This window comes from Coloeus monedula (genome assembly GCF_965178545.1).
Source record: "Coloeus monedula genome assembly, chromosome: 13".
Lineage (NCBI taxonomy): Eukaryota > Metazoa > Chordata > Aves > Passeriformes > Corvidae > Coloeus > Coloeus monedula.
This window is the reverse complement of record NC_138793.1, coordinates 11,754,803-11,781,092: the sequence shown is the minus strand read 5'-3', so window position 1 is coordinate 11,781,092 and position 26,290 is coordinate 11,754,803. Positions and strand designations below refer to the sequence as shown.

Here is a 26,290-nt window from a genome sequence, read left to right as displayed (position 1 = left end):
AATTTTAAAAGATTCTCCATCTGGTGATTGGCAAACACCTTGGACTTTGCAGGGAAACTGAAAATGTATTATACTTTCCAGGAGATGCTGGATCAAGACTAATCCAGATGGTCTTGGCTTGAGCACTGATAGATATAGCAGCTTTGTAGTTCTGTACTATGTAGTGGTTTTGGAGGGCTTCTTGGTGTGTTTTTAAGAAAACACCTGAATGTTGGCTGAAGAGGCAGTGAAGAGTCACTTCTAGGGGTCTTACTTAAATTAATTTATGTAACTATTATCCAGACTGCCACATCTGGAGGTGGGGTGGGGGTTTCCAAGTTTCATGGTGGGTTTCTTGTTGGGATTTTATGAATTCTAGATCATATTCTGTCAAACTACACAGTAATTCTGGGATTAACTTTGTCATGGGGTAGCACTTCCATACTACACTGAAATTTTGTGAAATATTTCTTGAAATATTTTATTTTCTTGGCAAAGAAATATCTACTATTTTAATTTTGAAACAGTGTACATTACTTAAAAGCAAGAAGGTAATTTATGCTCTCAGAGTTTTTTGTTTATTTTAAGACTACTGATTTAAATATTTAAGGCCAGTAATCCAGAGATGATTTAAAGAATTTTCAGTTGACTTTGCCTTAGTGTTTTGTTTTGAGAGGTTTATTTGCCTTAATTGGTAACCCTCAAAACCCTATTTTCCAACTAAGTAGAGCTTTCAGTTTTGATGTATTAGCTGGGAGAACATACTGTATCAACACTCATTTTATGTATGTAATTATGTTTGGAGTTTTTTCTTTAATTGCTATAACATTATTGTAGAGTAGCCTATTTGCTATTTGTGCCTGGCTCTATTTGTACAGAAACTAAAATTCAATTATACATGAAAGAGAAATTTTAGAATTATTTTTTAAACCAGAGTATTATGTTAGATAAATTATTGAAAAAAGTGTTCTTGTCTAAACATGCTTTTTTTTCCCCCCCTAAAGCTGATTAAGCAGAGGAAGTATTCACTCACATTGAGAGAACTGAGCAGCTTTGCTTCTTGTCACTGTGCCCTTCCAGACTTTTGGAACAGCAGGTTCATTTCAACATCTGATTTGTATTTGCAGATTGGAAATGCAAGCAAGCCCCAAACCCAGCCCCCAGGAAATCATCACACAGTGGCAGCATGGGAGGGAAAGGCAGGAACCTGCTCCCAAACCCAGTGCTGCTGCCAAGGGCAAGTTCAGCATTTAAATCCATGTTCAGTTTTCCATACATGAAGTGTGTTGTTTAATCAGCAGCTATCAGAACCTCTTTAATTTTCTATAACAATCATTTTTAAAAAGAAGTTAATTAAGCTGTGGCCATTTGACTCCCATGTTCATTGTACTCTAAACCATCAGCAAGTGGCCACGCTCTCAGTGGGGCTCCGACAGCTTCTCCTGTGATCCCATGGCTTTGTCAGCACAGAAACAAGGCAGTACTTTCAGTGTGAAGCAAAGGAAATAGTATTGAAAAGCAACAAATAGATGTGATATAGAGAAAAAACTGACTTTCTTTTTACTGTGCATCCATTTTAATTTCTGATCAATTATAAACAAACTGCCAAGATGCTCATAAATGCTAAACACTTCTGCTTACACTGTGAACAGTCTAACTACAGTATTTAGTTATATTTTATCTGTTTCTACTTTTTTTTTGGGGGGGGGGTGTGGAGAGAAGAAGGATGAACAAAAGTTAGGTTCTAACCTGACACCTCTTGAAAAAAAAGGATTTCTTTCTCACTCCTCTATATAGAAGTATAAAATGCTATTTTTTGCTGCATGCTGTTTCATAAAGCTGTGCTTTTCTCCCCTCAGCAAGTCCTTGACATAATCAGTCTCTTCCTTCCTTTCTAAATAAACTTAAGTTGATTGATAAACAGTGTTTCTAAAAAGAGAGCTTTGTTTAATTAAGGTGGCCATTGAACTGAAAGCACAACTAGATTGGTTTCTCTCATTTTCTTCTTACTATGCCATGTCTTTAAAGGCATTTCTTACTAAATTTTATTACTACTGTCTGGAGGTAACAATAGCAAAGCTCCATTTATGAAAGGAGCTGGGACAGACACGGATATTTAACAGATGGCCTACACTTAAGCCTTTATTCTACTGCTGATGCAATTAAGTAATTAACAGGGATGGTTAAAAAAACCCCAAACCACAACATTTAAGGCTACTTTAGAAAAGAGACACTGGTACGATTCCCTTCATCAAAACCAAACACATTTTACACAACCTTTAAGGCCAGGCCTTCTAGTCTTCCAGTCTTTATTAGCACAACATGTTCTTTAAATTGCTTTGCATCTACACCTTAAATACTCCAATGTTTAGGATCTGATATTTTTCTTTTTTCACTTGGTGGGAAAATTTTATGAATAACTATTTAATTAACAACTAAATAAAAATTGTCCAAATATTTAAAGTACAGTCTTTTATAGTCTGGCCTTTAGCATTAGAATATCCTTGTTCTGTTTATGTTAAGTGAATGTCTCAAAAAGGTAGCCAGAGTGGAAAAAGCAAACAGCCACTGTGAGCAGAAGTGCTGAATGATGACAGGTTATCTATAGAATGTCTGTGAGGAGACCAAGACAGTGCCAAAATGCATGTGATAGATTATCAGAGCACCAGCCTGCCCTTCAAAACTGGGACAACTCCAAGAAACAAGCCTCCAAACTACATCTATGCAATTTAGATATCTTACTATGATTTTCACTGAAACATACCAATGAGACAATCAGAAAAGGCTTCAAATTACTTCCGTGAATATAAGGTGCCAATGTGTAGGAGTTGATCCTCAAGCCTTGTTTTACAACAAAACCAAAATCTGTGGGCAAATTAGACTAAAATGCTGGAATTGTATAACTACAAATTAACAGCTGATGTAATTAGTTTTAAACAAGTTGTTGCTTTGGACACAAAAATGTGACTCCATTCTGATTATATAAATTTTCTTATGTGAAGAGCAGTGTGTTCTAAACAAAACAACCCTCCCACACCAACTTTGTAGTTCAATGCAGATTATACCCCAGTATTGCAGTATTATATCCACTTACCATCATCTAGTGTAATGTCTTGTAGTCCTATAGTTTGAAAATTCAATTCCCGGTCTTCAGGTTCTGGTTTGATGTGAACAGCTGCCCCCTCGGGTGCAAAAGGAGACGAGTCACACACGGGGTGGGGCCCCAGGGGTGACACCGTGCCCAGGGCTCCCAGCGCGGGGCTGGCGGCCTGCGGCGAGTGCTGCCCCGAGCGGCTCCCGGGCGGCGGCGACGGGGCGGGTCCTGAGCTCGGAGATTGGTAAGGCAGAGGCTGGAGCTGGGGAGAAGAGGGGCCGGAAAGCGGCGAGTGGCCCAGCGGGTGGGAAGCTGTCGGGGATGGGGATGAAGCGGACGCTGGATTTGGAGAGTGGTACGGGACCTGCTGCAGCTGGGGAGAAGCCTGGCCGAGGGAGCGGCTCATTGCAGAGGGCATGGAGCCCTGCCCGGTGCCCGGGCAATGGTATCCCAGCGATGGCAGGTGAGCAGACGACTGTCCTGAATGAGCTGCATGTGCCAGTGGGTGTCCTGCTGGACTTGATGCTGACACAGAACCTGGATTTGAAGAATGGAACTGCATTGGTGGTAGAGCTTGGCAGCTAAGGTTTATCAAATGAGGTACAGCCGTGTCTTGAGGAAACGAAATCGGATCAAATCCTTGGCTGGAGGCAGAGTTCATAGGAAGACCAGGCTGTCCATTGTACACATCGTTAGACTGCATAGGCTGGTAAGAAGGCCTCACAGGAGGTGCTGATGTTACCTGAAAAGACTGAACCACAGCAGGAGGCAAAACATGACACTCTTCACTTGGACTAAGGTTTCTACCCTGCATATGTGGCAGGTGTGGCACTGCTGAGGTCACCATGGCCGTGTAGGGTGGCTGAACGGGACACACGAGGCTCCTGGGTGACGTAGACAGCAAACCGTCATGGGGGTGTCCTTGCTCTGGTGAAGGCAGCTGGGTTCGCATCGAGTGCAGGCCCTGGACGCTGCCTGCGTGCGGCAGGGCCAAAGATGGAACAGCAGACAAATCCACCTCATCTCTGTGCTCTTGCTTCATTATAACTAGAAAAAGTAAAACAGTTGTACAATTCCAGCCCATCCATACCCTTTGACAAATACACACCAACTGCTGCTTAACAACCCAAATAGCACTGTTAGTGCCATCATTTCCCTTCTGCTCTGCTTTCACCTTCTTTGATTTTACGCCTGCTACATCAACCCTGCAAAGCCAGAACAACTCTCCCAGCAGGTATTCAAGGGCAAGTATCTTCCCTTCCAGCACAGCATCTTAACCAATGTATGTTTTTAATGACATTTGCAACCCAGCCAGAAAAAGTCCAGTTCATCTAAATGATGTTTTCATCACCAGAGGGGGGAGATGCTGCTGGGCTCCACTGAAAACAGGCAGATGTGGGTTCAGTATCACGCACTAGGAAAAGGTGAAGGAAATTTTTAGCAGGCTTCAGGCTTACCTCAGCCTCTGATCACAATGACAGCTGAACTTTGCCAACTTGCACACTAGTTTGAGTAGTGCACCTTGTTTTAATTACAGCAGCCCTTTAAGCAGGTCCCCCAATTTCAGTGATGGCAACAACTGTTCTTATAACAGAGTTACAAATTGACACACTTTCAGTTACAGGTTTATTTTTTTTAAGTACGAGTAGTAGAAAAATGGTAACACTTAAATGCTCATTTACTACTTTATAAAATACAGTTAACTAAATATTACAGTCAAATGAACTGTAATACATATAGAGTTTTTTAAGTGCCTGTGTAATAACAGCTGCAGTTACAATTAAACTTGCTTCTTATTTAAGTAGCAACTGTCATTACTTCATTCCACCATTTAAATAATTTAAATAGAGATATTTCAAACAAAAATACAGTTTAAGATGTGCAACTATCTTAGGAGCTGATATTCTTGAAAAACAGTTGACAAATACCACAGAAATCTGATAACACAGTTAATGTGTACTTAGTGTACCAGACACCTCGGTAAGACTGCCTAAATTTAAAAAGTGGGTAATTTTAAAGCTCAACAAGTGAGCACGGCTTATTTTAAATTGTGTTAACTAATGGAAGTTGGCTTTGCCAGCATATACATAAGTTTTAAGAAGTTTATTTTAATATCTGTATCTGACTTTAAAGACTCCTTCAGATAACTGACTTCAAGTGCTCCAAGCAGCACCAAAGGGTCCCCACCATCACTGGTACCTTGGGAATCCTGACTGCTCCAAATGGGCATGCAGCTCTTAAGTAAAGCAAGGGGCAGGAAAGGAGCAGGCATTGCACACCTCGTGTAAGCTCTTCCTCACACCAAAGGCTGTTTTAACTACATCTGCAGTTAACATATCCTGGTTTTACTTCTGGGTAAGTTACAAACTGATTTGTCTCAGTAAGCTGCAATGTGTCCAGAGAGGGGGAAAAAATATTTTGACCTTCCTTGTATCTAAACCTGGGCATTTTTTTTCTTTTTTTGACATTTGAGAATGGAAAAAAAATGCATAAATCTGTTCTTTTATGATCTCACTATCCTCTGTGTCATCACCAGGGTTACTTAAAGAGCAGCTTCTGAGATTCATCATCATTGTCAAAGAAAAGTAGAATGCAAAAATTATTCTGTAGAAAGTGTAATGAAGAAATAACTGGCTGTAGTCACAGAACTGGAGCTTATTGCTCTAAATGTCATCTTTTTAATTAGACAAGCTTTAGTAACTGTTTTACAAACAGTTCCAAGCTAATCTTATTTACCTGTCAAAGGGACAAGACTGTCTGGAGTATTTTTGTATGTACACTTGAAAAACCAAAATAAAATGCCACTTTTGTATTTTTCATTTGATACCTGGTGTGTAAGTAAAACGTTGAGATTGGCTTTTTTTCCTCTTGCCATTGCAGAGATAAAACTGCACCTGAACTGCAGCTGTGATGGTTTTGTTATGGTATGGAGGAACTTCAAGTATGATGTTTGCCTATAGGAAAGTTGAAAAAAAAAAAGTTTTACACATTACATGCAAATGAAACTACTAATTACAGAAAAACTAAAACACCTACTGTAAAACTAAAGCATCCTAATATTTTGAAATTGGCAAACTTCAAGTTTATGCATATTACACAGTAAAACTGTACTATAAGCAAACTTTTATTTGGAGAATTTTATCTTCTTTTAAACACAAGTGCTCTGAAGATAATGCTTTCATTAAATAGACATATAATCTAAAGGACGCTTTGCTTATCTGAGAGCACAAAAAAACCCTGTAGCAGTTAAAGAATTGCATTTTGGATCATTAAGCTTTCAAAAAAATTTTAGTTCACTGAAAGTAATTTGTCACATTAGAAAAATTACCTTGGTTTTTTTTTTTAAATTTTCAAGTTCTTTTTTCATTACTTTTACAACAAGCATGCTATTTCCAATTCCTTCAAAGCATCATCTTAATGGCTACTTTATAGTGTTAAGCCAATTAGAAGTCTCCAATTGTCTGTCCGAATTAGCCAGTGATCTATTACTTTAATAAATGAAGTCTAAATTTCAGAACAACAATGAAAATGTCTATTATCACATTTAAAAAAAAATAAGCTTTCTAAAGTAAGAAAAATTGTTTCTCACCCCTTGACACTTTTCCCTAATTATTTTCCCTTCTACCTCCCACTGAGGTCGTCCATCTGTTGAGAGAAATTTACAAATAATTCAAACAAAAATAATTTTCTTAACACCTTAATAATTCATCTTAAAAATACTTAAATACTTAATATAAAACTGGATTTATTTTCAGTCATGAAGAGGCTGTTAAACTTACAGACACACACTGTAAACAAAGAACAGAGATGCTATTGGAGTTTCAACACTATAGCATTATCAGTTGCCTGTTGTGCAGGGCTCTGCATTGGAACCCAGTGTGCTCATCCCATACAGGCAGACCGAGCTCCAGAGCAGACTGAGTGTGCTGTAAAGTGCACACAGGGATTGTCCCCTCATGTTTCTGAAAATGCTTCTGAAGAGTGGTTAAACTACTGCTGCCACTTGTGGTTACTCAAACAAACCTGCTGATGACTTGGAGGCTGAGTCAGCATGTGAGATAACCCAGGCCACACCTTCCTGCCCAGCCCCACGGGCCATGCACTGCCCGCAGCCTCCCTGCCCCAAACCCAGGGAGCCCGTGGGTCAAATGCTGGGCAAGCTGGCTGTGCTGAGAGGGGGAATCACCTGGGCAGCCTCCCTGTGCTCTGATCTGGCATAACCCACACCCTGAACAGAGAACTTGGCTCTCTGTGCCACTGGGGGTTGTTACAGGTAACCACGGAACTACAGCAGCAGCTGTGCTTCTTCCAAACGTATTCAGTTTGCGTGGCAAAACACATTATTACATAACATATGGTATTTGCTAATAAAAATAACACAACTCTTATTTACATATGTAAGGAAATAATAAGAGGTAGAAGAATTGGACTCGGTTTGCAAATTTTTATTTTTAATTATTTCTTTTGCTACTGTTTCCCTGAAAGTTCAAATCAGACACTTAAATGACAACAATGATTATTTAAGAAGTTCAGATTTTATGTTTTATTATTATCTAACTAGCATTTACTTCATTAGCTGAGGAGTCAGTTCCTATGCATTGATTATACCAGATGTAACATGGCATCAATGCCAAATAGTACATTTCAATTAGTTCCCATGTTCACTTTTCATTTTTTTGTAATAAGAAGGAGAAAATACATGGTATGATCCGTCAACAGCATCTTTCAAATACACACACATCTTTCAAATACACACAAATACACATCTTTCAAATACACACATCTTTCAAATACACACAATAACTGTCTTCCTGAATCAGAAGTAGTACTTCATTAATAATTGCCAACCAGCACATAGATCAGTGCCCAAATGAACTTTCCAATTACTACTCCAGACTTTTTTTTTTCCCTTTTAAAACATCCTTACTTCTTACAATCAAACTCAGGTACTGAGCTTGGTTTGAAAAAAAAACCAGCAAGACAGTATTTACCTTGTCCTTTTTCAAAAAATATAATTTTGGATTCTGGAAGAAAATTGGATCCTGTCACCACCATTTCATGGCCTCCATTTACTGAGCAGCTGTTGATGCTGTACTTCTCAATCTGAGGAAGTTCTTGAGCAGATCGCTGAGCTTTAGAAATATTAAGGGAATAATTGTTATTCACAATTTTAATCTCTAGAAGTTCAGCTGTTCACTAGGTAAATGTATAGAGATAAGGCATGGTACAGGCTCTTGTCAATGAAAGGGTTTTACCTTTAGAATGAATATTTTCACTGAGATGTGTCAGCTGCCTCTGCTCATACACAGACACTGCTGAAGCTGCTGTGTGACTGCACTGTGAGGTTAAAGCCCAAAATGTTTTTTCTCTACACCTCCAAGCTGCCACTTGGCAAGTACCATCTTTATTTAAAGATACAGTAATGTTTGGCAACTGAGCTCTTTACACGCAATGCTTTTTGCACACTGTTTTATACAATTCTGGCAATAAATATTGCCAGAATGACACTACTACTGACACATGCAGAAAACTTAAGTATAAATGATGTATAGTTAGAGCAATCTTACAGCATTCAACAGGTATGGAAGCAGTCTGCAGAGATAAGACTTTTCCACTGGGCTGTGGGATGTGAACACGGAACACAAGGCGCACTCTGGTGTTCTTTCTTCCAATATCTGTCTCTCCTTTCCGGAGCTCTATGTCTGAATTGCGCAGTTTCAAAATACCAGCACAATCGATACTGGAGATAGGAGAGGATGGACAGATGGATCACAAGAGAAATGGAAGAAAATCAATCAAGCTATTGCCAAAGTACACTCTGTAAGCCTTTCTTTGGTTAAAGAATTAAGCTGTTCTATTTTTCCCCCACATTATGGCATTTCAAGTGTTATTTTAAATGTCTGAGATTAAAAGAACTCTTAGTGTGAAAACAGCAGCAAGTACTAGTGAAACATTTTGTCTTGTAAATGTCCAGCTGCTGCTTTTTTGAACCTTTAAAAGATTATTTGTTATTGCACATTGTTTAACCTCTGAAGTGAGTTATTTAACATAATAAACATCATTTACAAGGAGCAAGAGACCAATATTTAGTTCTGGTTTAGGAAGGACTAGAGAACAATAAACTGTACCCATCAAGTCCCAGCTGCTGTTCCACACAGTGGTCAATTACTCATATAAGACACACAACCTCAATCAAATAACACATACGCACGGAGCTTCCCTGCCTCTCTGCTCCTTTGCTTCTGGCTGTCCACACACTGGCTTGCTTTAAGAGGTGTGTCTCTTCATCATGATCCAGATTTGTGGAAAATACACTAATTTTACAAGATTTTTCTTTCACCTTTGCACAAACAAAGAAAATAAAAACTGAATGGCTAACTCATGCTGTGATGTACCTGGCTGACATATTATTTTCAGGAAGAAGTGGAATTTCCAAAACTTTGGTGCTGGCAATGATGATCTCCTGGCTGGCGGTGGCGACAGTCTTGCCAGTGATGCGGTGCACCTGGTAGAAGGCGTGGGGCCGCAGGTAGCGATCGTCGGCTGTGCCAATGAACATCTGCAGGTTCACTGGCTTCTCGCTGTAGCCCAGCAGCTGAGGGAAGGGCACATGGAATAGGAACAGATTAGCTGCCTCCTACTGCGTCTGTGTGCGCACAGCACAAACACACAGCTAGGCCAAAGAGTTAAGAGTCAGTAGTACTTAATCACAAATTTCTTCATACTCTTCAGCAAGCAGGAAAGTGAGTACAGGTATCTGTACCCAAACACAAGTAGTGGCAACAATTACTGGAACAAATGGCTACCAAAATATCATTATTATTTTTGAATCTCCCAAAGAGAATTTTTCTATCTACAGAATTTCTACATCAAAACTATGCTATGCTTATGTCTGTTTCTGGGATTGTTTTTAATCAAAGCCAAATTACCAATTTTACTAAGATGCAACTAGATTCTAGAAATACTAAAATATTTTAGTTTTTCTACTGTGAAACGGAATAGCAACTTTTATTAAACTTAAGAAGTTTTGTGAATGCAAATGTATCAAGTTAGGACAAGAAGATTCAATTTATACATAGAAAATCAAGCGTGGTTTATTTTTGGCAAAGAAAATACTTTAAACTCCCAAATTTTGCAAATGTTAATTTACACATATTTCCTTTTCTCAAACACAAATCTAACCACCAATGCACTCAAGTTGTCATAAAACCACCTGTTGCTTGAGCTAACTGCAGCAATTCTGGCACAACACACTGGAACAGCAGAAAAAAAAAAAATTGAATCTAAAAGAGAAAGCCCGTTTTATGATAGTATGTGGGTAATATTATCCAGAAGATTTAAGGAAACAAATGTAATCAACAGTAACATCAAAGTCTCCTTTAAGCACTGCTATTATAAGTCTGAAGCCTAGCAAGTATTTCTTACAAATCCATTTTCCTTCACCTTCCTGAAATTGGCAGATTGACGCAGGCTGCAAGTTATATAATTGCTAAACTGCATTGGAGCAAATTTACGTTTCATTGACTTTGACATCAACTTATGTTCAAGCGGGAGGGAGGGCCAGACAGTCATTCTTTAAACATGGTTTTGTCATGTCAATATTTTTGTCTCTAGGGAGAGTTATTTGGTCACACAACAATATTATCCAAGCTCTTTACAGAACTAACACTTAAAAACCAAGCAAAACATGTCAATTTAACCTACTTAGAAGAGTAATTTAAGCCAGTAGTCAGCGGCACAAAAGCCCAAAGCACACCCACACCCAGCAGTCAGAAGCTCCACTGCTGGTGCATCACTCCTGGCAGGGAGTTTTATGGACCAAATGAACTCCTGGTTTCTATATTCAAGCTACAGCTATGGCAGCACCTACCAGTCCTGTCACTTTCATTAGAACTTTCTCAATCAGGAATAGAAATTTAGGTTCTGACAGACATCTGGAAAGTCTTTGTTTTGTCAAATATGTAACATCTTTTTGTTCTCGCTGGAGTTCTCAGTACAGAAAAAGCTAAGTCCAGCTACAAAACACCCAGACCAACCCAAAATATCCCTTCAGCCTCTGAGTGGAGACAGTCTAGATTGTCAAAGTTGCTTCCCATGTAAATGAATGTGATAAACAAGTATTCAGAAATGTTACAGTAAAGAACCTCCTGTGACAATCAGTGTACTGACAGGTTTCTCTCCCTTCATCTGTCAGAAGTCAGCTATAAACTACAGGAACACAACTGGACCACAAGGAACTTTCCTCTGAATGTTGTGATGACAGTGGAGCATAGGGATTGTTACATCAATTAAATATATACACATGCATATTTTATACTTTATGCAGGAATTCAGTTTCCAAAAGTTTCTTTTGGTTAAACACCAAATGAATATTTGAATATTTTTTATTAGTCTGAATTATTTTAGGAGTTTAAAGAAAATTAGGACATGTGTTAGATTAGCATTACAGCAGCCATCTTGTCACAAGTTTTCAACACTGTGACTCCACCATCCATTTTCCTCAGAGTTAAAATTAAATCTTAACACAATGGAATCCAGCCTAAATGTGACGTTAGTAAAATGTGTTCACTCTAATACTGGGAATTATAAAAATTACAAGCCAGACCTATTCAAAAATTTGACTGCCTTCCAAATGCGGTCACTGTGACAAAGCTAATTTCCAATTAAGGCTAATCTTCCCCATCCCGAACAATGGACGTGTACACAGCAGTTCTAGAGATACTGGTGATATCAGAGATAAGGAGGGGTGGGGAGATACTTGTAAAACTAAGCTGGTCTGTCTACAGTCCATGAAGACCATCTTGTACAAAAGCCTACACAGAGTAAGAGCTCAACTTAGGGAAGTACAACATCCCTCATGCAGCAGTCACACTGGTATTGCCCAGGAAACTCTATGGCCATATACACTGGCAAGGTAGCAGAGACTTAAAAAATATGTATTTGGTATTGCAGACAATTTATTGCTTTTACTCAAGGTTAAAATAAAAAGAGAAAATCCTCTCACAATGTAAAGGTATGAATATAACCAATGTGTGCAATACCCGTGGCAATTAAGTAAGCCAGGGAGTAGGAAAGAGAATAACCCCATGTCCCCCAGCACAGAGTGTAATTCAGGGCCTGACTGCACTAATGGGGCCTCATGAAAAGGAAATATCCCAGCCTTAAGCAAGCAATGGACAGGCTGCAGTGTCCTCGTGCCCTGTCCACAGCTAAAGCCAGCATGCTCAATAGACTGTGCATGCTAACGAGACAGCCTGATGTGCCAGTGAAACTCAGGCAGCTGGAGAGATGGTGGATAGGAAAAAACCCAACTTTTATTTTAAGAATCTGTGCTTTAGAATTAACATTTCCCCCTTAAATCTTGTGTAATAAGCGAGCTGACAACTCCAGGCATGCAAACGGATTCTGCAGAAGTACAGTCCAAAATTTACGGTGTCTGTAATTAAAGATAAGACTCTGTGGGGGCCAGTGAGCCAAAGTTTCAGTAGAAAATGATCCCGTATCTTGTGGAGAGGATGGCTGCACATTCCCTGAAGCCTCTGTTACAAAATCACTCAAAGGCCCCAGTGAAACCAACACACTGTGCACAGCACCACCGAAGTAGAGACAGCCCATGTGACACCATCCTCGAGAACAGGGGACAATGCTGGGTTACTGTTAATCCACCTCAAGCACGCCCACCATATCTGCAGGTACAGTCAGCACTCTGCTGAAGAGCATCAAAATATTCTGAAGTCCATTCTGTGGCTAGTCCTGGTGAGAGCAAGTCTTGGCTGTCACTCCCTACACAAAACAGAGTAAGCAAAGCAAAACTTTCTGCCCACCACACTTGGTCCCCACCAGAGACTGAATTATCACAGAATCTGCATCGCCTTCCATCTCCAGGGAATGCTGTCATCTCTCCTCCAAAGGAAAGACAGTGTTTGGATTCTGACTTGCCATTATTGATGCAATACCTACCTTGAAACTAATGCAGGAGCCTTACTATCCCAAATCGACTTCAAATCAGGAAAAATTACTTATTTAGGCATTTAAAATGCATTTCTTTTAAATACAGTTTTGTTCTCATTCAAAAAAAAAAAATTGATTGTTCCTAATTTCATTGACAGCAGGATGACACTTTCTTACCACCTTGTCTGCTTTAGGCACAGTTCTGTATGTTGAACAGCCCAAATACTTAAGTCAGTAAAAAACCCCAACATGCTAATTGTTTTTTCAACTAAAATAAGCACTTAACTTGAAAGAAAAAATACTATATTTTGTTCAAATACATAATGAAGCCATTGTATCTGAACCTTTAGTTCACCTTAGTAAAGAATATACACAAATAAGAACACAGTGTCTTTATACAGACCATAGGTATTTAAATAAACAGCATTTTACAACCTACTGGCAAGTGCTGAGAATCAGCACCACGAAGAAGTATTACAGTAAGGCACTACAGTATCAGTGTGCCCAAGATTCAGTCATGGAGGAGGAGGAACAGTAACCTGAACTACTGATTGAGCCCTAGGTAGGCTTTCAGGTACACCCTTCAGCACTTATTCCATTAATGTGCAATCCTGGAGCTGCTCACTATAAACAAAAAATTGCTAATTTTACTTTAAAAAAAGATACACCACTTTCCCAGGAGCAGCAAACAGTGTGCTGCAGACAAGCAGTAAGTTACTGCACTGTGTCACTACTGACCTCTAGAAACCCTCCTCTGTAACAGAATCCTGATACACCACCCACTGCTCTGCCGAGGAAACTCAGCCAAGTTGTTTTTGTGTTTCTATATCGTTTCCATAGCAAAGGTCAGTGCCTGCGTAAGTTAAACTAAAGCTGGAAGGCTAAAGACTGAAGGTCACTACAGGATAAGCCACAAGGGCTTCACGCCAAAGCATTTCCAGCCGTATTACTACACTGCACACAGGAAACCCCTGCATGGCACTGTGAGTTCAGAGCTTTTACCAAGCAACTACAAAAGCAGGCAGTTAATGAGAAAAGTTTTGTATCATCAAGGAGTTGTATTTTATGTGACAAACACGCCTATGTTCTTAATGCACACATGGAAAATCCTTTAAAAACGTGTCATGCTGGAGACTCTATGGATTAATTGGATCACCAAAGACAGCACTATTTAAACTTGGAATTTCGTGGCAGTGGTGAGAACCTTTCCTTGCTGAGGAAAACAAAGAGGTCACTTTAATTAAGAGGCATTAACCTGGAAAAAACAAGTTAGCATTTTTCCAGATTACATGCAGATTATATTTGGGCCATAGATGTCTCACATATCATTGGTTCCATGCTCTGATCTAAAGAAAACCTTGCAAATTGAAAAGCTTGTGAGAAGACTCTTTTAGCCTCTAATAATTAAAATTTTTACCTCCTCAACCCATTTCTTTTTAAATGAAGAAGATTCTGTCCATGTTTTCCATTTATCGTTGCAGGCCAAGTCTTATCAATCCCTATTCAAGTGTAAAAGTGTCATTTCTTAAGACATGCAACAAGACTTGGGAAAAATATCCAATAGAAAATATACACTTCACAGTAACCAGGTACTTACAGACAACACTAGTATACTTGGAAAGAGTCTGGTTTTTTGAATGAAAGTATCCAAAACCCCAAATACCTAATAGTGTCACTGAATCCAGAAATAATGTCAGCATTGATACCAACAACATTCAGATAGTGTTAAAACCTAATTGATTGTATTTTTAAAGCATTTTTCCTGCAAAACTTCCAATCATTTATTAGGAAATTGCCATGCTTCATCAAAGATTCATTGGGGCTTAATACTCATGTTTTATCTTTTATGTGCCTTTTTTTGCTTGCTAATTGAAGACGAAGATTTGATCAACACTTCAGTGCTCCTTCGCCTTTGCGCAATTAATTCACTGCTTATGGCATTACTGGATTGGTGAAGTAGGCTGATTAGAAAAAAAGCTTTTACATACAATTAGGCCTCCCTAAAAATAGGGTATAGTCTTGAAATACAAGGCAAGTTTGGCATAGTCAACTCCCTGAAGTTAATCTATCTTCACTAAATGCACCAGTATCTAGATAAAAATTCTCAGTTCAAACGTGAACATGGAAGGAAACTCAGCTGTGTAAAGAACCACAAGCATTTACTAAGCATTTACTTCAGATGGAGATTTCCAATGCTTTTCAACACTTTGATATGAAAAGAATGTTGCAACTATTTATTTCCTCCTTGATAGACGCACAGCAGCTGGATGCATTTCAGTGACTTCTGTATTCCTTAGAACATCCTCCAAAGTGACAAGGTAAGGAGGGCAAAAGAGAAAAACACAGGCCCCATTCTAGAGGGTGGAAAGAGCAAGCTGTTCTCTTGAATCAGGTACTTTTTCCTTTTACTTTGGAAGGCTGAGCAAAATATGATACAGTTCACCATGAAACCTAAACGATCCTAAAGGAAAAGAACCTTCACCACTTAAATTTCAGTCCACTTCAAAAGTAAAATACAATTCTTTTAAAAACTTAAAGAAAAACCAGAACCATCTTAATGATCCTTCTAAATGTTTTATCCTTTGAGAAAGGAGAAATGTGACCCACAAGCCTAGAATCTTTTGGACAGTGATATCAGAGAGGCACCAGTGCATGGCTTTGAACAACTGAACTTTTTTTTTTTCTACAGACATTTCTCCACCAGAATTTCCCTTATGAGTGGTGTGCAGTGACTTTCCTAAAGAACTGTGAGAATTGCTGGGTTTAAAAGCTGCAGGGCTATCTGCCAAGCTGAACAGCACATCTATCAACCGTGACTTGGGATGACAAGTAAGGGATGACAAGGATCCAAGGGCATGAAGATGAACGTAATTCGAAACAAAAGACACAATGACTAACACGGGGGGTACAATTTATTGTGCATTTATCAACAGTTGCGTTTTGAAAAACTTGAAGCAAACCATGGGCATGAAACAAAGAAACCAGAGATCAGGAAAGCTATTGAAAGTCAGACTGACCACAGTCATCCCTTGCAGCCCTGCAGAGGTGAAGAGAGTGCTGGCCTGTAATTTCCAATGGACTGCTTGAAAGAGACTGCAGAAACTGATGGAAGAAAACTCCATTCAGATCTATTATGCAATATCCCAATCACTGGCTCAGAAAGTCTTAACAGCACATTGGAATTTTTTTTATAATTTCATTCTGACTCTGCAGAGTTTATAACATTACAAAAAGTTAAATATGTTAAACCAAAATACCTGTTTCAAACCCTTTCTGAAGTGCAGTACTATTTTCTGTCACTTGATTATTTGATGCACCTTCCATCAACTGAGAAGGAAAAGCATACATATCGAAAAAGTATCTTCCTTTGTCTTTTGTTAAATAAACTTATTGAGTAGACTGACTTGAAGACTTTAAAATAGTACAGACCTTTGCAATTGTGAAAAAAATAGTGGCAGATAAAAGGAACAAACTTCAATAAACTATTAGGTAGGGGCACAAGTCCAATTAAAAACATTTTAAAGGTCATCACAAAAACAAACAGATCCTGCAAAGGACTAAAGCAAACAAGTAATGGCAAATATCAATTCATTACTGGTCATGGTACCATGTGTTTACACATGTACAGAACATTCTTCAAGGTTCAAAAAGTTGGATTCCTGTTTCTGAAATCTCACACTTTTACACAGTCACTGCTTGCAGACAGGATTGAAAGTGTTTTAAATACTGGCGTCAGGCATTTTTGAGGTGTTTTAGTCCTGCCCCATTTTACACTATGCAAAAAGGATATAATTCAATAGCTAAAATAGTGTTAAGGCTAACACAGTGCAGAATTGCAAGTCCCATGTAACCAGCCATCAAACCATCCATCTGCACTTGGCTCTACCACACACTTGAAAAAAAAAAAAGTGCTATTCCTGAAATACCAACTCCAAATGCTAATTATGCTATGGACAGTTTTTGGACAAGCATTGCTGGGATAGGAAGACATTATTCCCAAATAACCTGTAGAAAAAAACCAAACCTATGATAAAACAAACAGATGACCTTTTACTGGTTTTCATACCAATTATTGCATTTTCTAGAGTGAGTAGATGCATCACTTTTGCTATCTGTTTTTGGGATTCTGAAGCAGAAGATGCCTAAATCATCAAACTGTTCTTCAAAGATACATAGGTTTAGAACCTCATCCAAAGGTCAATGTTTTTCCCAATACAGCCCATTACATAGTTCACACAGGCTGAGACTCACCTTCTGCCTTTTAGATTTATTGACAGGTTGCTGCCACCAATCAACAGTAGGCAACTAGAGCTGGGATACAGCCTGCCTTCTGGTGATGGACAAACCAGGAAAAAATTCAAGACAAAAATGAAAATTAGAGAGTAAAAGGCAGGAAGAATGGGAAGGGTTGCAAAACACATAAAAAGTGTGCTGTTTATTGGGCAGAGAGAACAGGGAGAATTCCAATATAATACCTGATATTCAAGTAGTTACATGCATGGGCCACAGAGAACAGCTGGGAAAAGGTGACAGCCACAGAATTACAGGCCAGGAAACACATACTCATTTAGACAACCTTTGTTAATTTATTTTTATCAGATCATCTGACATTGCTTGGATAGATCCTCTCTTGTTGGTTGCAGTTTCTTCCACCAGGACTCAGGCAGAGTTTGACAGGCTTTTTGAGAACACATTCCTGTCTCAGAACTTTCAAAGCAGTTCAAAGTAAGTTTACTTTTGCTCAATTAGTTTACTTTTTTCTTCCACTGCAGCACTTATCATGACTTCAAGCTCTGCAATCACTTTAAACAGAGCTGACACTGAGTCCCTCTTTTACAGGTCTCCATTAAACCTCACACAGAAGACAACTCTTTGCTTGTCAGTGAGTAGCAGTGCATAGCTGTCTAAATAAACTGGCTTTTATTCAGTATTGCTTTGATTTTTAATCTTACATCTTTTTTCAGCTGCAGAACTGCTGAGTTGTCCATATGGATTACATGATGCTTCCCCTCATCTGTTACTATGAAGCAGCTACAGGAATAATTTTGCTTATGGCAGAGGAACAGAATGATTCCACCCTCTATAGAAAAAAGACACTTTTGGTCCAGGCAAATTCTTAATAGCTACCACAACTCCAAATCTATCTTGCATACATGGGGTGTAAGTGGGTTCCATACAGTGTCTGTTGCAGATACATCATCAGTTGTAGAACAAATTACACCATCACAGTTCATATCTATACCTGAATCCCATAGGGGTCAATGGCCCCGGGACAGACACTCTTTGCACACAAAATGGTGCTATGGAGTAGCTGTGAGCTCACAGCCCCTGAGTACATCACACTGTATGGGTACAAGATGACCAGCATGGAGATCACCTTCTTCCCCAGGAATAGGACAAAAGACAAAAGGAAATACTACTTCTTGTGCACAACATGACCTTTATAATTTACTACCAAAAGATCTCATTAAATTTAAAATACTTGAGCACAAAAAACTGCAGAAAATTACGAGTAGTAGGAAAACAGTATATAAAACAAGTCTGCTTATTAAAAAAAGGAAAGTTCATTTTAGATCAGAAAACTAAGACACAAAAGTAAAAAACACCCAGACTATCCCTGAGCGATTCTTATCATGTGCCCACCTGCTCTAAAAGGCTTTTCTGTTTTTGATCATAGGCATTATCCAAGTGAAGTCTCATGAAGAACCTTAACCAGTCCAGACAGAAGCAAAAGCTCGTTCTATCAAACTAAGTGCAAATGTTACTTTATGTACAGTTGGGCCCATGGGAAGGGTGGAAATTCAAGCAATGATGACTGTTCATTTAGAGTTGGATAAAATGTGACAGCTACTTGTTTAAAAGGCTTTGTAGATGAGTGAATTGCAGACTCTCACCTATGAGTTAGAATGGTAAAGGTAGGGAGTGCTCAGAGACTGTCTCCTGGCAATGCAATACAAAATTTTCACATAATTTGGATGACAAAAGTGCAACATGCCACCTTTCTCCTTGCAAACCATTCTGCTGTATTATTTATTCCTTCCCTGTGAAAACTGTCAGCATTATCATGCAGATTCTCTACCAAGGTAAAAGAAACTGTACCAGATGACATGGATTAGCTGGAACATACTCCCAAGAAAACAGAGCTTAAAACGAAAAGTATCTGCTATTTAGAGCATTTTGCATTAAAAAAAGCAAAAAACAAGGGAACATCATTATAGAATTAGCTTTCTTAAAGTTAAGAGATACACAAAGCAAAGCATGATGCTCCACTTATTTAATTTCCTCCATTTGGAAATAAGCTGATTAAATGTACTCACAACAGATGATGCCAAATTTGTCAGAAGCTTAGTGTCCTAGCAACAGGTGTGGTACAGTATTAGTAATAGATTAATGACATGCACTAATACATTAATGGCTCGAAGCCATGTACTATCTTAAAAATCTTTATTTTAAATAATACATCAAGTGCACATGCAGAACTACAGAGGCTTCACAGTCTGGAAATTAGCACTCCAGCTCTCTATAAAATAATATTCAAAAGCAAAAATGAATTGTGTAAGGAGCAAAAGCACAGAGGCCTTCAGGCACCCAAAGATGTGGCAGTTGGATTTGACAATTGCTGTAGGTGTGTTCCAATGAAAAGATTCTATTCAATTTACCCACCTCCTTTCTCATCTCTGACACTGGTTAAGACACAGTTGTCTTACACAGGAAAACGCTGAGTTCTTTACTGCAATGATCACACATATGAAGTGTCTGCTCTAAAGCTAAGAGCACCAAAAGAAAAGTCAGAAACAAGTAGTAATGCATATTGTGACATGGATTTCTGTAATAGGCTTCCAGAAGTACTTGAAAACATTACAGTTTGTATGAAAGTAAAGTAATATTCGTCTGCTTATAGATATTCAGTAGCACCTTTTCCAAACTTGGCCCTTCCCATGCTGTTTTTCCCAGCAGTGAGTAAAAGAGTAAATACAAATCAATGCTTTGTTTCATAACAACTTCCTATCTCCTATCAAACACAACAATTAATTTCCAATCCAGCTGGAAGAGACCAAATTGCAAAGTAGAATATTGATTTGCATTTGCATTCATTTTAATTTAGAGAGGCGTAGTACAATGCATGTGTTGAAGCATGAGACTATCAGAGACATAAATGCTATCCACGTTTTAAAGACAGCGTTCTCATATAGCAATGTATCCCACTATTTCAGTGCAAATAAATAGCTTTTAAAATCATTGGTCTAAGCCACACACTAAAAGATCTGTTTCTTCTAACTTGCATCTAGTACTGCAGCTTAGAAGCATCTAGCAAAAGAAGGCCTACATATTTGTCAAATCTTACAAATATCAGCATAAAGTCCCTTAATGCAACTATTAGTGCAAAACATAAGCACCCAGAGGAAAAAAATTAAAGAATATTGAATGCAGTTTACAGAAGTTCAGGAAAGATTTATTTTGTCAGCTAAAATCTCTCAAGTTTCTGTCCTCATTAATGATGTGTTAAATTCCACTGTCAGCACCTTGGCATGTGAAAGTTGTGTCTACTTGTCCTCCACTGACTAAAGCAACACAATGCTCCATATGAAGGAACGTGTCTTGCCAGCTTTCCAATTCCAGCCTAGTCCAGGCATCCTCAATTTTCTCTAGTTTGCAGCATACACTGCCCTAGTAAGCACTTGACCCTTGCATCTACTGTGCTAAGAAATCTGACAAAAGGAGAGAGCTGGAGCTCTTAGGCCACAGTACTATGAGAAAAAAAACTCCGAGCAACTTTGCAGGGAACATGAAAGCTGGATGAAGACCTCAGCTTAAGAACGGAAATGGAAAAACAAGGAAAGACATTCAAGGAAGAACATGGGATGCAGATAACCAACCCTTTTTAGAGGGAGAGAAAGGAACGATACAAAGTCTTTAAGAGGAAAAAAGGTGTAATGAAAAAGTTCAAGGTAAGATATCAGAGAAGAAATAGTTTGATAAACAGCCCAAAGAATATGATTAGGAGTCAGGTTGATGGAAGAAATTCATCAGATGAAGAGCCTGGAAAGCAGAGGTTGCTTCGACTAATTAAGAACAGCAGATAGTTTAAGACATTTAAATTCTGCTGGTATATCTTCATCTATATAGATGAAATGTAATTATGTAATTACAGAGTGTGACAGAATTCACTTGTCAAAGAGGAGAAATAAACTATAAGGAGGAAAAGTGATAACATGTTTATACTACAGTAAGAGTAGGAAAAAGAATGAGGACTGATTATGCCAATCCTAATAGCACTTTGCATCTGGTCTCCAGTAGTAATGAGTTACTTCCAACTACTGGAAGAGGATAAATATATAAAATATGTTTTTAATATATAGACTGTAGCAAAAGATTTAGGACTGAAACACTGACCATAATTTTATTGGAAAAGAACATGAAATATCCTGGATTTGGAGGAAAAGACAAAACCCACTGTAACCTTGATGTAATCAGATTTTTTCCCACCCCTCTTTGTTTTCTAAAGATTTTGTAACTGGTGTCTGATTTCACTTATAAACAAGCAGTTAAATTTTGTCTTAACCTGACCTGGGACTAAGGTAAAGACCATTAAGCAATATTGAGGTAATTAAAGAGATACTGCTTTCACCTAAGGAAGTGGCAAACATAAACCAAGGCATCTTAAGAAGTCCCACAGTTTCTCAGCACCATTTGCCCCATGTTCAATGAATGAGGGTGGGTTCCCCTCCAAACTGTGTGAGCCAGCTGACACCACGGATATTAAAGGAGAATCAGTGACTATCCCTAACCAATCCACAAGTCTCCCCAGCACAGAGCAAGATATTTGTGTACACACCTGAACACTCAAAGTCAGAGAGAAGCACAGCACATCTCGTGCATACAGTTGTTCCAACAAGACTGAATCCACACATCTCTTCAAAGAGAATATAATGCCAAAGCCAAGTCTAATTTACTAGGACCTTACATCTAATTCTGAGCTAAACAACAATTGGTTTTATTGGTCAGTGTTTTCAAAATACTTATCATTACATTTAAGGGAGAAAATCTTGCCCAAGAAAAGCTGTAAGCTTCACAAAAGGTAACAATTCACAGCATTGTAAATACCAATAACTGTAGTTAAAAAATTACTTTCTATTCAAGAAAGCCAGACTTCCTACCTTTACTACAGGGTGCCCGCCAGTAGATGCTTTTACTGCTCCTCTGCTTCCTTCTGTTTCATAGTGAGCTCTGTGATGAGTTTTAGGCTGGATTTCTATTTTCAGTTCACACTGCCCATAATGGCTTGGTAAAGGCCAGTCAAGAGGTGGCAATGAAGATGTGCTGCAATCAAAACAATCACACTGTGGTTACATGAACTGTGCCATCTGGCCACAGCACAAAGTCTTCACTGTAGAATACAGACAATAATGTCACTTTCCTAACAAATGATAACCAAATAAGAATACCTATTAGCCTAAAACTGTTAGATGAAAATTCCAACGTTTTGCTGGTACATTAAAATCTTCAATTAGAATGGAATTTCTTCTTTCCAACACCTGAGCAAAAGAAAGGTACTGTAAGACCCCCAGCCCCACACTACCAGTGCTACTCTATAATGCCCTTAATATTAACTTTTTAACCTTAAGTATATCAGCAAGCAAATTCAAATGTGGTTTAGAGGGAACAGTCTAAATTCAATCTGCCAATCATTAAGTTTTAACTCTTTGCATTATTATCTTCCAGCTTGCTGGTTTTGTTTTCCTTTGGCAAGCATTGCATTGTGTTAAAACTATAATTAAAATGAACACTATGTGATCATCCAAAGTTTTAAAAAGATAGTTGTTCTATCCAAGCATAAAGACTTACTGCAACAGGCAACAAAGACACCTAAAGTTGTATTCACCTTATCCACGGACACACCCTTACACACAGTAGCAAACTCACTCCAGGGAAGAAGAACAAAATACAGCAATTGAAGTAACATGGAAGAACCTCAAATCAATGTTTGCATACCTACCCTTTTACCTGCACAGATTTATAGACTTAAGATTCTAATAAGATGACCAGTCAGATTCAAGCCAGTAATTACCTGGTAGAGTAAATTAAATTATGACCATTTAGAAGTGAACATTTATAGCATTGTTTATAAAACAAAAACATTTATAATAAAAATAAGCTTCTATTAAAATAGTTTTATACTACCTTACTCTGACCAATAAGGAAAGCCAAACTAGGTTTTAAAGTGATGGACAAATATTGGTTTGTATCATCATCTGGGAAAGCTCAATTTCATCTCTTACCACTTTAGAGCAAATCAGGTAAAACTCCACCACCAATCAATGCAAATTTCGACAAACATGAAGAGTCACAGAACCATGAAAGATAAATTATTCCTTTTGGGGATTTTAGCTAAGACATACAAAAACATATCCACAGTTGAGAAAGAAGATAAATATTTGGACTGAAGAAAAAAAGAAAGAAATCTCTGTCTTTAGGAAGTATCTGGAGGGACTTGGGCTCAGCCTGCAGCACCACATATCTGCCTTTTACTACAGAAGTGTCAGTCATTAAGAATGGAAAAGAGGGAGAAGAAATGGCACTGCTTGCTGGCCTCCTCCTCAGGAGAACAACCTCCAAGCTGCTGATCTGCTGTTTCATGGGCACTGTACTGTGCACTTCAGGAGAGAGCTAGCATTATAACATAAACCTCTCCTGAAGCACCTTTTTGGGAGCAATGAGAGGAAGAATGTGAGTATTTCCCTTTCTTATTAGTGAAAGGCAGAAATGTGAGAAATAAATCATCGCCACAAGCATTCAGTGTACAGCAAAGAGGCTTCTTTCCCCCATAAGGGGGTCTGATGACTGGTCCTCCCACAGCAATAGTATTTACTGGGTAGGAGAGGATGGTGATGTCAACAATAAAAGAGGGAACTGTCAGGAATGCAGTATAAGCCCAATCCTTCCAGATACTCACCAAAGGCCAAGACGTACTGCCTAAATGCTACTACTGGCTATCAACTACACCTTGCCATTCACTTTTATAGCTATTGAGGGAGAAGGATTCAAGTCTTCAGTCTGAAAAGGAAAGAAAACGTCAGGATTAGAAGATACTAAAAAGGGTTTAAAAAGAAGTGTAGCATGTGAGAATTTTTCAACAGTGTTTCTGAAAATGTTTTTATCCCCCATATAACCAAATTTCTGTGTTCAAATAGTTGGTATATACTGAACAGATATGGTACCTGAGAGAACTCTGTTAACTCACCACAGGCTATATACCAATTATTGGGAGGCATTACTGAAAGTTGAAAGATAAATTCAGTCAAGAAAAAAGTATTTGTTGCTCATGACCACGCCCCATACAGTGTCTCAGGGAGATTTACTCCTCCTGCAATTAGGTAACAATAATGTTGCGCAAGACAACAGTCTGTTGTATCAGAATCACATTCTCTTTTGAAAAAATATTTGGCATACTAGAACAAACATGGAGACAGGAAAATAACCAAGTCTCAAGATTTTGTCATTCTTTGAAAACAAGTAGAAAATAACAGCATGAGAGAGCAAGGAAGCACACCATGCACGTGTAGATGCTTAAAACATTAAAAAACTGCAAAGCTTCCAATACACAGATTCCCTAGTAAATGATACAGCTTTTGAGGCTGTACTGCATCAAACAGATGTTTTCTAGATGTAGCTGGTTCAAGAATTACAGTTGCTTCCCTTTTGATGTTGGATATCCAAACTGTTGTTTCTCTCCGAATATTTTTCTTGTTGTCTCTATCACCCTGAACTTCTCAGCAGCAGTGGATTCTTAAAAGGTTTTAGGTTACTCTGTCATGTACCTTTCTGCCCTGAAGGGGCATAATTTTATGTATTTTTGCTTTCATATCATTCTTACACATTTTTTGAGACAAATACTATAGAGGTACACATTGAACTGAATCAGCAATCTAACTGGTTCATTTTGAAATGTAAATTTTTTCATCCTTTTAATTTACCAGAGTTCCAGTTGTCTGTACATCTTCAAGCAGAACTAAAGGGTGAGAAGCAGAGTGGGAACTTCCTAATCAGCACCATCACCTCATTAAAGTCACATGAGCCCACAAGACTGCACCTTAAATAAATTAAAAAATCCAATAGAATAGTCTACAAACTCTCGGTATTTTGGGTTTTTTAATTCTAAGTAGAATTCAATATCAAATGAGAACAATCATGTCAGCCTTTGGGATGCAAGAAGTAACAAATTTGCATATGTTTTGAATACATTGATATGAAGCAATGTTATTTTGTACCAGATGCTGAATATGGGAATGGAAGTCTGAAGCTGCCAGCTTTACTGTATTTAAGGATCCATTCTCAAGAAAATATTATTCAGTCTACACTGTTAGGTGAAGATCAACAGTAAAACTACTAGCCCATTCACCACAGTTCTCAGGTGTTAACTGTGCGTTGAACTTCAGTGATCTCTGATAGCGCAGAATTTAAGTTCAAAATTTAGTGGTGCATTACTCTTAAAATATCTGGAACATGTTTAAGAATTAGCAGCTCAGCGGCTTCAGAAATGAACAAGTACTTTCTCTGTCTCTCCCCAGCTTAAACACAGCATGACAGCTTTGTACTATTGATAAAGACATCTAACTTTGCATTCCGAACCCACATCAGCTGTTGGCCATGAGGGTTTTTTCAAGTTTTTTTAGAACAAAAGATTAAGAAAAATTAGAACTTTTGTGTTTTAAAACCTTTCACTTTTCAGTCTTGATGAGGAAAGAACATGTTTGTAGATATTTCCACATGTTTCATTACTAAGTTCTTCCCAGTTCAGTGCCAAATTACTGTTATAATATCTTGGGACTTAGCCTTTCACAGGAGTTTCCCTTTTTTTTTTTTTTCCTGAGTAAAAAACCTTATGAGCAATGCAGTAACCTACTAGTAAAGGACCAAATCACATGTCAGGATATGGATATGGAAGTAATGGGTGATAGTCATTCTAAAGCTTTCATTAAATCAAATCTTAGCACATTGTTGAAACAGCACCAATCTGTAAACCTACAAATGTCGTCCTGGAAATATCAAGGGAGTTTTATAATCTGATTAACGCAAGGCTCCAAAAGCTCATACTCATATCACATCAAGACTAAAGACTTTAGGGAACAGCAGCTACTACAGGGAACTCAGAGGTAAAGAAAGAACCCTTCGGCAGCATTCTCAGGAGAAGCAACCACATTTAAAGCTACCACTTCATTGATTTTATCAATATTAATTTAACAATTACCTTCTTCTCTGCAACCA

General features: G+C 38.3%; 1 protein-coding gene across 1 annotated transcript in view; it reads right to left on the bottom strand.

Annotated features, from left to right (window-relative positions):
• The window catches only part of NFATC3 (nuclear factor of activated T cells 3), a gene marked incomplete at its 3' end in the record, with an annotated part of 53,717 nt that overhangs the window by 5,748 nt on the left and 21,679 nt on the right, over positions 1-26,290 (bottom strand). The window contains 7 exon segments of the mRNA XM_082290160.1: positions 3,074-4,120; positions 5,901-6,027; positions 6,663-6,718; positions 8,065-8,205; positions 8,641-8,813; positions 9,469-9,668; positions 22,183-22,345. Of these exon segments, the coding sequence (XP_082146286.1) occupies positions 3,074-4,120; positions 5,901-6,027; positions 6,663-6,718; positions 8,065-8,205; positions 8,641-8,813; positions 9,469-9,668; positions 22,183-22,345 (1,907 nt within the window).